Raw genomic sequence first — 14,644 nt, 5'->3', positions numbered from 1 at the left:
GTGTATTGTGTATTGATTTCCTGATGAAAACCGTGATACTTATTCCGTTTGGAGAAAGTGGAATTTCGGGTCAAGATCCAGTAATAGACGATGTTGCTTTCCGGAGATTTCATCTACGCCACCGAAAATTTGGGCCAACTGTTTCAATCGTTAGCATTGATATACACCGTAGTTAAGAATCAGGTGGCATAGGATCGAGATAGCTAGATCGAAACTTTGATTATGATAGAGCTGATCCAGAGGTTCGATGAAGGATAACCATAGACAAAGACGTTGCTTTGACAGATCTGGTAACAAGTGAACTTACACTGACTTATTCTTGTGTTATTTCTGTATTTTATTTACTACATCAGATATAAATTCTGGTAACATCTGTATATCCACTCCCTTGTGTATCGTTGATACCCCCTACGTCTGTTTCAGCAGTGTTTATCTTGCAAAAAAATGTCTGCAGGTGTACAAACTTCATTGCTGTCACTGATGAAATGGAATGAACGTTACATTTTACTGTAACATTTCCATTAGTGAATCAAGCCGATTAATGAGGACGTCTGTAAACTAGTAGTGTGGTCAATTGTAGATAGTGTAAAGTTCACATGTTTATAAGCAACGCTTTATAACACACATCACGCATATAAAGTACTGTATGCAAGGGAAAGTAACATTGAAATTTTCCAACCCTCACAAAAAGTCATTGCCACCATGACTTCCCCCAAGTCAGATATGATTTTCGCGGGTTTACAAATGAGAATCATCTCGCGTTTGCACTTTGTCCAAAACATCAGGTTGTTTTTTCGTGTACCCTTCATAATCAACTTCCTTTAGAATGCCAATTTTTCATCATGATCAATGTTTAGCTAACGAATTCAATTCCTAGCTGAGAGATAATTACAACTGATCTTTGACATTAACAAACCAATTAAGACCCAGGTTTTGACATTTTCAGGGAGTAACCAGGTGGTGGGAATCGTGTTTTCTTTCTTTGAAAATGTGGCTTTAAAATAATACAATGATTCAGTCGTTGACAAGCCTTTATTAAATATACCATGCTAAATATTTGACATTTTTTTAAATGAGATTTTGATTGAATATAATGAGTATAAAAACAAAATGATATTAAATACAATAAAAATAAGTAAACATGAGCTAATTATAAAACCAATACTATAATAGAAAAATCAATAAGGATAGTGATTATAACTACAATAGGAAATATTAAAACATGCAACAATCATAATAGAAACAATATAATAGTAAAAATCAATAATAATCATAATAATACGAATACTAAATGGAAAATAAAAATGCAACAATATTAATAATAGCGTATATATTAATAGCAATAATAATAATAATAATAATAATAAATGCAATAAAAATACTCAAACATGCAATAATCTTAATAGAAACAACATAGTATAACAATCAATGATAATAATGATTATAATAAAAATAACAACAATGGGGAAACAACATGCAATGATGATAATAATAGCCTTGATAATAAGGGTAGTGATAATATTAGTAATGATAAAGATAGCAGTGATAATACTACATCCATATAACAACAATGATAATAGAAGTACAATGTAGTAGAAGTAGTTGTAAAAGTAGTAATAATAATAAAACTAGTAGTAGTAGTAGAAGTAGTTGTAATAGTAGTAATACTAATACTAATAGTAGTAGTAGTAGTATTGATAGTAGTAGTAGTTGTAACTGTAGTAGTAGTAGTAGTAGTAATAATAATAATAGTAGTCGTACTTGCAGTAGTAGTAGTAGTAATCATGATACTTTCAAGAAGAAAAGTGAAATACCATCTGTGATCCATATTGCTCAACTGAACTATTTTTATGTGAAACATTAATTCTCGATATTGATCTAAGTCATGTAACCCCCACTATAATCCCAGTTGAAATGATTTGGGTGCTATTGAATTTGCCGTGCAATAGGATGTTTGCATATTTATTTATTTATTTTGGAAAAGTAGCCTTCTGGTTATTAAAAATACATGTTTTAGCGAACTTTCCTATAAACTTACATTTAAAACTTCAAACCATTCTTTTGAATACAGAAACCTGGGGATAAAAAACTTTGAATCTACATACTACATGGTTATATATCTAATCAGAAACTTGTGTATTAAATAGCATTTCTTTAACGAGGAGTAATACATCTTCACAGTGGCTGACATCCTTTTTAAACATGAATATGAAACTATATATATCAGAAGCACATACATATATGTACATACAGCAGAAAACACACAAAGTTGCATAGATTATTACATGTAAATAATAAAAACAAGGGAGGACAACAAACAGTGAGTATACAGACAGGTCTTTTTTAAACAAACTACATGTAAAATGTATTGTTAGATCAATGGGAGATATTTGCTTAGGTTGTCATCTTAAGAATTCCAACACAAAAACCCAAAGCCAAACGTTCACAAAAGCAATAGCTTTGTTAGTATATTGAGCATATTTCTTTTACAGAATGATAGTATAATAACAAAGTCATCTCCCATCTTCAATGAATGTTTCCTTTCTTCTTTTTTTTTTTTTTGCTAGTTATGGAGACAATACGATGTTCATCCATACCAACGACAGAAGTCTGCATAAATACATATAGCTCAACACAAATACGCATAAAATGAAATCAATATATCCAGTGAAAAATATGTGCAAATTGTATAACAGCATAAACATATGTCGACAGATTGTACAATTATGTCTTAATACAAGTATTTACAGTAAACAAATCAAACGTTTATATCGTGTCAGAAAAGGTACATCAATGAATTGTAAAAATCAAATGCATTTTTTTTTTCAACGAAAACTTCTGGTTTTCAATAAATTTCCAAATCAAAACCCTACATTCGGTGTGTGAATAAGTACGTTTTTCTAATTAGAAAAATACCCAGACATAAAAGTGTGCTGTTGACTACCCAAGACACAAGAAGTACAAAATCAAACAAACATGTGATAATGATATAGAATTTCCATAAAGCATACTGAATTGTTCAATATATGTCTGTCATTTATGTAGCCTTTACAAAACGCTGATTTTCATTTTTGTATACCAAGACTTAGCTGGTTCTTTCTACACTACGTCTTGGCTGGTTCTCTGTATACAAAGTCTAAGCTGGTTCTCTGCATACCATGTCTTTTGCTGGATATCTTCATAAAATTCGCTAGATGGTTCTCTTTATACCCGGCCATTAGGATGTCATCTCTAAAATGAATCATTAGTAGATATCTAAGTTTCAAGTTTTGTGTGGTTTTCTATATGCCGAATAACTCGGTAAATAGTCAAGAAATCATATTTTAATTTTTACACATAGAACTCAATGCAGAGAGGAAGAATAAACTCTTTATCACAAGTCAAAAGCGAATGGCATTTACCTGTGATCACTCAGAAATGGTGTCAGAATCATCGCTATGGTTGACGTCGACGTCGATCTTAATTGCGTCATAATGACGTTCATGTGATTTGTCCGATGCTGTCTCTTCCACTGTCTCAGATTCTAAGAGCAGTTGTTCAAAATTGTGCAGTTCTGCAAAACAAACATTAAGTCCTGTATCAGCAGACATGGCTGTTGTTTCTTCCCTGTGCTTTTCCTCCGGTGCATTCATGACGATCTCTGTAGACCTCCTCAATCGTTCGTATTCTTTGCTTGAGGAATACCCGATGTCTAATATAGATTCTTCCATATATTCAACTTCTGACAAAATATCTTGGAAGTTGTTCAGATCTGCCAAACAAATATTGAAACCAGCATCTTCACCTTGAATGGAATATTCATTGGCGGTCTCAATATTGGGAATGTTAACCATGGTGTCGGTGACATTTTGCAATGTTTCGTATGTTTCAATGTCGGTTTTCTCGTCTTGCAGTGTGTGTGTTCCAGAATCTAATTCAATTGGTTCTAGGTAGTCTGATGAATCAGATACCTTTTCTGTGTTTTCAATGTCAAAATTTATCTCTGCAATGCATAGTCCGGTAGAGAACGCGATTGACATGTTATCTTCCTTGTTGTCTCTGTCCGCCATTGGCTGTGTATTGTTTGGTGATACATTGAGTGCTTCGATGTTTTGAACATCAAAGTTCACCTCAGCAATACAAAGTCCAGCGATGTCAATGATTTGTTTTTCGTTTGAACCGTTTTCTTTGCCATATTGCTCTGATTCTGAGTCTCCCTCGTTATCTTCAACATCAAAATTTACTTCTGCAAGGCAAAACTCAGTTGTTACACTGGTTTGCTTTTCGCTTGAATTATCTCCCGTGTTTTTGCGTGGCATTGGTTTTAAGTAGTCTGATGAATTCGACTCGCCGCCGCTGTTTCCTACATCAAAATTCACCTCTGCAATGCAAACTCCTTTTGTAGGTGCCACATTGTTTTCTTCTGCTTTGATTTTTATATTCGAACTAGAAAACAACTCGTTAGGTGCATCGTTGGTGGTTTTAGTTGTTCCGGCATCCGATAATGTTTCATTCTTGAAACTGGGTTTCTCTTTCTCAGTATAGTTGGCATTGATGGCATCATCTACTTCTTGTATTTCTAATTCTAAAAAGCTAAATTCCGAAAGGGCGATGGATTCTTTTGCCTCTTCTCGTTTATAATTTGGCAATGTTTTTGGTATTTTGAATGGGCTGATACCGGGTAAAACATCAGTGATATGTTCTCTCTTCACATCGGATAGCAATTGCGATATGAACTCCGCATCTTCGGCTTCTTCTTGTCTTTGCTTAATCCGCTCCAGTTCTATCCAATTACCATTAATGCCGTCATCATCATAATCGTTAAGTCCGGATTTTTTTCCACGGCGCATTCTTCTTCGGGATAGACGCCGTTCTGTGGATTGGGAGTGATCATTATGGATCAGTGCTCTTGTTTTGCCGCTTAGCGAGTAAACATCAGGCGGGTTATTGAGAAGAGAATACTGCGAATGTTTCTCTGAAGTAGTTCTGTCAAGGAAGAGTCTCTCTCCGAAAATTCCTTGCAGACTGTCATATGCTCTTGCTGTACCATGCGCTCCATCTACTTCTGGTAAGCTGTTTGGGGGATGATTGGCAGCTTGGTCCAAGCAATATCTGCAAAAACAGCCTTCTTTGGGAGTTTCGTATGGAGCAACATATTGGTATTCTGTTTCTGCTAATGTTGCAGGTCTTCGAAGAGGAGGTTCATATGGATCGTTCACAATCGGGGTCAATTCATAGTGATCCTCTGCAATATATTGGTATCTGGTTGACCTTTGTCGAAGCCTTCGTCGAACCACACGCTGTAACTCTCGATGCAACAACATGCAAGTTATATTTAACAGTTCACGCTGGATCCGTGCTTCTATATGTTTGATCTCGACATCTAGCCTTTTCGTCATCCTGCGTTAAACAATGTTGTCATTCATTCATTACTATTTTGTATTTACTATTTTATTAAATGCAATATCCATTTAATCATCAGATGAAATAATCTTACCGGTTTATTCTGACGGCGATAACGATGACAATTGCCAACATCAGATATATTCCAACCACAACTGAAAAATAGATATACCGTTACATGTGCATCCTTATCTGACTAATGAAAAGGTGAAGATAATAAACAGTGATGAATCCCGTAACTCTCAAAAGGAATACAAAGTTGTGTAAACACGAATACCTGAACACAAAAGCGGTGAATGCATGTGGCTGGGAGGAACATGCATCCCCTGTTGACCACCTAAACGCGTCATGAGCCATCGATGCAAGGTGAAGATAATGAACAGTGATCAATCTCATAACTCCTATAAGCCTTAATTTTGAAATTAATTTCTAAATCTTATCCTAGGAATTAAATATACATCCGTATTTTCAAGTTATTAACTAAGTATTTAGCTGTAGGGCTGTAGATACCCTTTAGGACCAACAGTTCACCATTTTTATTAAATATAATATCCATTTAATCATCAGATGAAATAAACCCTAGGGGATCAACAGTCCAGCAGCAGAGGCCTCGACCTAGGGGTCGTAATGTAAAACATACAATATTTGGAATCGAGGTATGGATGGAAATGGACATATCAATAGCTAAAACTTCGCCCCTATATCTATTTTGAGACTTTGATCAAGGGGTCATAATGTAAAACATACGGTACCGATGTTGATTCACCAGATGTGCATTTCGACAAATGATGTTTCTTCAGTGATGCTCAAGCCAAACTTTTTGGAAATTCGAAGTAACAAGCTAAAAGGAAAACTAGAGTGCCGAAACCTGGAGCCAAAATTGTCCAAAGATAAAGCTATGTATAAGCGAGATAATCCTTAAATTAGAAATTAATTTCTAATTTTTAACCCAGTAATTAAATATGCATCCGTATTTCCAAGCTAGTAACGAAGTACTTAGCTACTGCGCTGTAGAGACCCTTGGGGATCAACAGTCCACCAGCAGAGGCCTCGACCCAGGGGTCGTAATGTAAAACATACAATACTTCGAATAGAGGTATGTATGGAAATGGACATATTGATAGCTAAAACTTCGCCGCTATATCTAACTTTTAAATTGAAGGCCACAACAATAGCCTTATCCTGCTCTTAGAGAAACTGTTGAATAATTTCTTTCTTGTGATAATTCGAAGATATTTCAGGTAAAAAAGAGCCCTCATTAAATAACCAAAGAGTATGTACACATTGTCGTTTGGAAACTTAAACATATGTTCAACGTATATGTTCAATATTGAATTCAATGTACCTCTGAGTAGAACGAAAGCTGGGTTTAGCAAAGCAATGTTGACAAGATCTACATATTTTTTGTTCTATTTTTATTGCAAATACAGCTGTTTTTGATGTCAAAATTTTAACCTTATCGTGAACAGTGATAATGTGAAATATTGAATAGTCATACATTTTGTTACTGTGAACGATGAAGATAGCCAACAGTGATCAATCACATGACTTCTATAAGCAATGCAAAGAGTAGTTGGATAAAGACGGACCATTGGGTATACCAGTGGTGGGATCAGGTTCCCAAGAGGAGTCAACATCCCCTGTCTCCCGACCACATCCGCCGTGAGTCTTATGTCTTGATCAGGTAAACGGAGTTATCCATAGTAAAAATCAGTGTGCCATAAACGGCCTAACAATCGGCATTAAAGACGTGATGCAGCATTTCACCCAATGATAGGTTGTATTAGCAATAGTTGGGAACAGTTGTATGATTCAAAATTCAAAGTTCGGTGAATGTTACCCTGAAATTTGATTTATACTCTTTCCGCAGATGTTGAGACGGTACATTTCAAGTTATCCCTACATAGCAGTGAATATATCCATGAGGCGGGGAAAAAACCCATCGAAAATTGGCGGCAGTCTTGCTAGATCTAACAACCGGTTTCTAAAATATTTTTTTCGCAAAGTCTAGGAATCCAGCATAAGTACGATAACTCATATTTATTTTTTTTTCAATTTTCTGGGATATTCAATGTATTTGAATATGGAGTATGTCTGTGTAAAATCCTATCTTGGATTTCAAGTAGCATTACTAATGTGGAATTTGATTGATTCATTGATTGAATAATGTTTAATGTCCCTCTCGACAATATCTCACTCATATTGTACTGTATTAGTTTTACATTACTACAGTTGTGTTTTCACCATCCACGTCTCATAGCTGTGTATCAATATCCCGTATCACCTGCATATGGTGTGCATGTCCTTTAATTGATCCGAAAATGAGAGCATGTTGTGCGTATGATCAGTTTCTAAATTGAGGTAAGCTACTAACAATGAAGTTAACTTGTTACTTGATGTTTCAATAGTTTTGTTTAAATTCAGCGTTTTCATAGTCGCACTATGGTTTAATTAGTAAACACAAGTACACACTGAAGGTTGTCAAATGATATTTGTTATATGTGAATTGTACGGTAATCTCTGTATACTGAATTCATTTCTACACATTCTGTCTTTGACCTGAACAAGATGTATAGTTTAAGGCGGGTTCAACCTGTGACAGGGTAATTCATCTCTCATTTAGACACCAGGCTTTATCTCCGGCGTGTACGTGTCTACCCTTCATTTATTTTCTTAAGTTGACCACTGTTCGTTATATTCATTTTTTCATATTCAAACTGACTGTAAATATTGTAAGGTGAGCTCAGATTCCCTGTAACAAAGTATCTATACAACTTTTAAAGATGTATTAAAATTGAAGATTGATTAGATTTAGTGATTTACTGAGTATTTCCTTGTTCCATTGAAAGCCTGGGTCTTGATGTTCTGGGGTAATGCAATCTGAAATGTCAAGAAAAAATCAACTGTGAGCAGTAAGCGCCTGTCTCTATGCTAACTCAAGTTTCATGAAATTACATTCAACTGTGTCAACTGAAATTGTTCTTTTTTAAAAAGTTTACACCATATGACATTGATCTATATATAAAAGAAAAATATGTATTTGTGACAGAATAACACATCAAGTAAAATATTGAAAGACGCATGTTTTACATTTACTGTACAATGGTGTCATCAATGGGAACATTAGTACACTACAACATATGAATTGCTTCAACTGAAAAAATAAATTCGGGCTTTGAAATGTTTTAAAGACCATGATTATTTGGTAAAACTTACCATCTTTATTGCCGTCAAATATTGAGATGGAGCCTGCAAATAATTCAATAAAGTATATACAATATAACCCAATCGACCTTACTTTTTATGCCACATTATGTCAGGTATAATAATGACAGTTACAAAATAATAATGGTAGCGATTTCAAGCGGAAGTGCATTCAATTTATGTGAGAATTCACCCCCGTGAGCAAAAAAAAAAATGGTTTGTTGACAATCAAGGTCTAATAATACGGATCAGGGGAGTCAAGAACCGAATCTTAAATGTACTTTCTACTGTCAATACATAGTGAAATACTTACGTGAAAGAAACCAACACATGTTAAAATCAACGTGATATAAATACTGATGTCATAGTGGGAAGCCCCTGTACACATGGAAAGGGATACATTGACTACAGGAATACATTTATATTGGAAACATACAAGCTAAGGTACCTTACAATCATGCATGTCTTCATATTAATCTAGATTATTACACAAACGTAAATTTACATACACATCCATGGTGTATAGGTGCCCCTTTGAAGAAGCTGCTCGTGTTTACGAACTATTTTCTTCTTGTCCCGAATTCCACATGTACGTCCATTTTGCAGATTTCTTTTTGTTATTGCGTCATTTATAGTTGTTCTAATCCAGCTGAAATCGTAAAGGTTTTAATACAGAAAATTTGATGCCAACGGTAAAAGTTGTTTGTGAAAGATACAGAGATGCAAGGTGAAGATAACGAACAGTGATCAATCTCATAACTCCTACAAGCAATACAAAATAGATAGTTGGGCAAACACGGACCCCTGGACACACCAGAGGTGGAATCAGGTGCCTAGGAGGAGTAAGCATCCCCTGTTGACCTGTCACATCCGCCATGAGACCCATATCCTGATCAGGTAAACGGAGTTATCCGCAGTCAAATCAGTGTTGCAAGAACGGCTTAACAATCGGTATGAAACACGTCCGACAGCATTTGACCCAATGCGAGGTTGTATTGACGAACTAGATCGTTATAACGACCATATAATTTGCGAAATGCTGACTTCAATCGAGACTGTTGAAATCCCTGTACCATCAACTTCTTTGTCAGTAGCTTACCTCGATTTAAAAACTGACTATACCCAGAACAAGCTCTTGCATATCGAATCAGTTGAGATATATAAACACCATATGCAGATGATAATGGAATATTGCTACATAAATGTGGGAAGTTGACGATGGAGAAGCTGAAATCATCTCGTTTGTCATACAGTTGAGTTGTCAGTTTGCCGTTAATGTCTACTTTCAATAAAATATCTAAGTATGAAGCAGAAGTGGACGACTCTGTGGTGTCCTTTATTTTGAGCTCATAGGGATATATTAAATATCAGAAATTAATTCCCAATTGATAATGAGTCCCCATAATAAGATGTGTTTTTCACGAATCACATTGTTTCTGTATCTACTTCTGTTTCCTATGAATTTGTTGTCGATGCTCATGTTAATTCAGTTTATAAATATTAATAGCCTACTTCAAATATTTTCCGTAATATAGTTAACCACGTCGTGCGTCTACCCTCATAACGTTTGTCTTACTTGCAGTAGGATCCACAACTTCTTTCGTTCTTCAGTTCAGATATATCCAATTCATCGATAGACGCACATGAGGAAGAATTCGCTGCAAACAAAACAAAATCAGTGTATCTTATGCGTTTTCATCTGATGCAAATATAATGCTCGGAATTTTCAAAAAAAAATATTTTCATTTGAAAATTGATTGAAAGCAGTGTCTGTGCATTGTTAATGTCTTAAAGTATGTATTTCTGGTTCGTATTTGCGTTTCCCTTTAAATGTATTTTGTTTAATGTCCTAATTGAGAGTTTTTGCACTATATTGAATCATCAACACATCCAAGTTGCTGTAAAATGCTGTAGAATTTCACCTATGCACGTCGTAACAGTGATTTTATTTCCATTGAACCTGTTTAAGGTCATATCTAAAAGAACAGAGATAGTCAGTATTAGTGTGACATGCTTATCAAAGAGCAACCATCACCTACATCAGATTGTTAGGTTTAGATCGACTCGACAATTTGACCTTGATTTCCTAATTGAAATACAAAAGCCCTTATCACAAGGCTAGTGTGAATTGTTTTATTGTTAATAACAATACAAGTATTCATTGTACGATTAGTTAATTGTAAGAACTGGTAGGATTTGAACAATCTAAAGACGATTGTTAATACTACCGCCGTTATGATGTAGAAGCAAAATGACACCCTGATTACAATTTATCATATTTCTGAATGATACTACATAACATACCTGTCACATTTACCCCACACGAAGGCACTATGCACCGATCCCAGACCACTTTTCTGTTCGTTGTCAAGCACCACGGTTCGTCAGAATCAAAATATCTGCAATAATTCTCACGAGCCCCGGGGTAGGATCCGTAGCTGTGTCTGTGTGGATACTGTTTGTCCCACGCCTGGCACTCAAACCCTCGCTCTGTCACGTTTTGTGTTCCAAGATAACTAACTTCAGGGATTTTACAATCTGAAATTTACAGCAAAACCGATTCTTAGGATTCTTTACAACATCCAAGAATATCGTTATATGAATATTTTCTAAGATATTGGTGTTTCTCTCTTCCTCCATATCACATATTTACCTGCTGTTTAATATCAATGTGCGATGTCAATGTGAACATACACATATTTATCTGCTGTTTAATATCAATGTGAACATACACATATTTACCTGCTGTTTAATATCAATGTGCGATGTCAATGTGAACATACACATATTTACCTGCTGTTTAATATCAATGTGCGATGTCAATGTGAACATATAATTGGTATATGTGTGGTGCCTGTCTGATTTTATTGTTACTAATTGTTTATCAGTATGTAAACATTTACATATATAAGTATCGTAGCATATTAATATTATAAATATAAACTTTGCGTTTTTATCGTTTTAGTTTATATAAACATGTATGTTAAAGTATAGATGCAGCTATACATCAAATCCAGGTATATTATACGTATATGTATATGCAAATATACATAAAATTGATGTATGTTATTATGCGTATGTATTTTGTAAACTTCTCTTTTTATGACAAACATTTAGATGCAATGTCGCAGTTTGTATGCATGCAGGCCTGCTACACACTATTATATTTAATATATGTAAGCTTGTTGGATGTATGCGATTTGTGATTTTGCATCTATTCTGTATTTTCATTAATTAATTAAATCTATATGTTTTGTAATTAAGTATACCACTTCTTATGGTTAATATTTTATCTGTCATACAATTTTAACATAAGTACTAACTCACCACTTATTACATTATGCATCTTCAGTTTTATACACATAATACATACTATCTAATAAGAATTATGGAGCCATGTCGTGCTCTAAGCTGGATCTAGCTACAGAAACATGGTACAGGGTATGAGGTGTAGCATCTGATGACGACCTCAAAATTCTTGCCTAATGACGATCTCAAAATTGTTGTATGGCAACATTTATAATTAATAACTAATAACTAGTAGCACTCTATTATCAAAATTTTCTTTGGCGACCCTATCCTAATTCTTTTCTGTATATATTTTAGTTATTTCACATGTATATACATACCTACATTCCTATTACTATTACCTGTTACTAATATTACTAATTATGTAATAATTATGGTATATTAATTTCGGTGTATCTAAATTTATTTGGACGAAGGACGGAGACTTGTGCGATTACTAATTATTACATTCTGTAATTTATTATAAATAAAAAATATTTTAATTATTTAATTTTAATTTACTTATCATATTTTTTTAAATTCTAATTTAATGAATAAATTAAATAAAAATTATTATTAAATTTATTATATAAATAAAAACTATAATTAATTTTTTGCTTTTTATTTAGTTTTGTAAAATATAAGTTACTTCTTTATTTCATTATGATTTATGACATACGACCACATGTATGTGTCCGGCCATCAAAAGACAGTACCGCAGTCATCAGACGTGTTGGTACACGATGGTCCTTATTTATTTATATTTATTTATTTTTAAAACCATGGGACAGCCCATACGTCCCATACGGAGCATATGTATGTTACTACAACACACTTCAACTTCACTATGTTGGTGCATTTGGGAGGTGTTGGAGGGTGAGGCTGGATCGCAATGAGATGGATAGTATTATGGCAGATAATACAGTCACCAATCGGTTAACGATATATAGTTAACCAATCCTATGAATATCAAATAAACAAAGCATTACTTCCAAGGTGGTCCATCGAATAGCGACAGTTACTCTACACTCTTGACAGTACTTTTAAACGAGTTGAGTTACTGTAATTTATACATATAATTTACATCTTAAAATTATTATTAAATTAAATAATAAAATTTGTTTTCCAATCTAAATATCATTATGTTAAATTACTTTACTATTAAATTTTAATTATTCACATGTCCTTATAATTCCATTGATAATTTATGCTTATTCAGTATTCAATGCATTCATTAACTTAACCTTCTGTTTTGCTTCTTATTGATTCTATCGTAGTTAACCAATCCTACGGATATCAAACAAACAATGTGAACATACACATATTTACCTGCTGTTTAATATCAATGTACGATGTCAATGTGAACATATAATTGATATCTGTGTGGTGACTGTCTGATTTTATTGTTACTAATTGTGTGATGTCATTGCACATACACCATTAATACATATACGTTATTCGTTTGGTTTAATTGTTATTTACTGTGTGCGATCCTTGTTCTTTTACAATAATTTACATTGTGCCGCCACAGTGCCCGTAAATACACTTACTAGTTTGTGTCATTTTAAGTCTAACGTTATTTATTATGTAGATTAAGTGTGAATTTATAGCCATTTCTTTGGAAATTCAGGGACATTCATTTCTTTTCTGTTCGTTTGCTTACCTGTCTGTCTGTCTGTTTGTTTGTGTGCTTGTATGCACACGTTTTAAACTTGATGGAATCATTACTTTTTGTACTCAGAATTTATTCATGATTTATTCAATTGAAATTGATATGCCTTTTGATATCACTACACCACAAGTCAGTCATTGCATAAAACAGATACATAATCATGTCAGCTAACAAAATATATTTAAAAACGTTTAATGCGAGTAACGAAAATAAATAATGACCTTTACTCACTTGATATGCGACAACATTTCATGAAATCAAATTTGAGAGTTTAAAAGGACGTGTTAGAAATGATGCCTGTTCCTAAAAATTCCAAAAAATTTCCAAGGTCATGTCTTAGCATTTAAAATAGAACTAAAATAAGTTGAAATTTAGGATCAAATTTTTAAATCATTGACCAAAATATTTAGTTCCAAGTAAATTAATTAACCTTTTTTTTCTTAATCACGGTTCTGTTTTGAAAAAAAAATATCAATCAAATTAAAAAAAAAAGTATTTAAAATGCTATTTCAATTATTTCCAAATCTCAACTATTTGCATCATCAATTATAAACTGAAATACACGCATCTGGGCATATAAATAGAAATTACTTCGTATGAAACAAGAACTGTAGTATGATGCAGATTTAGAACGTTTTGATTAATCAATCCTTCTGCCAAAAATATAGTTTCTTTCCTACAATTTCAAAATTTAAATGAAGACAAAATGCTTTGACTTGATGAGGTACAGCTATAGATGCGTGGTATGTTTGCACCAGTGAGGCTTAGTTGTAACATTATGTGCAGTTGTGCTCGGAGGTTCTGGAGTTAATATCCTTAAGTAGGGGATTTTAACATTATGAGTTTGACCTTGGAAAGTGATATACTTTTAAAAAAAGAAGACTTTGGTCGCATGGATGGGGTATGCCTTTTCCCATATGCATATTTCCCGTGACAATGCCTTTCATAACATATCTTTTTTTACCGTACGTCCTTATATTTTGACATGATGATGAAATATATTTACCAAAGCCATCACGTTGGGTTGCATAAGTGCTATGCATTTTATATATCATATGTAGAATCATTATAACAGGACCCATCATTTAGTATATAAAT

The 14,644-nt window shown here is 33.8% G+C and overlaps 2 protein-coding genes across 2 annotated transcripts; both read right to left on the bottom strand.

The window, feature by feature from the left end:
- Positions 1–2,268: 2,268 nt before the first annotated feature.
- Positions 2,269–5,378, bottom strand: LOC130049790 (uncharacterized). The gene is made up of 2 exons (XM_056147800.1): positions 3,402–5,378; positions 2,269–3,231 (listed from the first exon to the last, which is right to left on the bottom strand). The coding sequence occupies exon 1, from the start codon at positions 5,376–5,378 to the stop codon at positions 3,408–3,410; it is 1,971 nt and encodes a 656-aa protein (XP_056003775.1). The 3' UTR covers positions 2,269–3,231; positions 3,402–3,407.
- Positions 5,379–8,193: 2,815 nt separating this feature from the next.
- On the bottom strand, positions 8,194–13,437 carry LOC130049789 (uncharacterized). Its single transcript, XM_056147799.1, has 9 exons — positions 13,425–13,437; positions 13,204–13,206; positions 11,329–11,331; positions 11,240–11,242; positions 10,891–11,124; positions 10,163–10,244; positions 9,096–9,235; positions 8,513–8,631; positions 8,194–8,262 (listed from the first exon to the last, which is right to left on the bottom strand). Exons 1-9 carry the CDS (start codon positions 13,435–13,437, stop codon positions 8,194–8,196), a joined length of 666 nt encoding a protein of 221 aa, XP_056003774.1.
- Between the last annotated feature and the right edge of the window lie 1,207 nt (positions 13,438–14,644).

This window comes from Ostrea edulis, chromosome 8 (assembly GCF_947568905.1).
Source record: "Ostrea edulis chromosome 8, xbOstEdul1.1, whole genome shotgun sequence".
In the NCBI taxonomy this organism is placed as follows: domain Eukaryota; kingdom Metazoa; phylum Mollusca; class Bivalvia; order Ostreida; family Ostreidae; genus Ostrea; species Ostrea edulis.
This window is presented reverse-complemented; position numbering and strand designations above follow the sequence as displayed.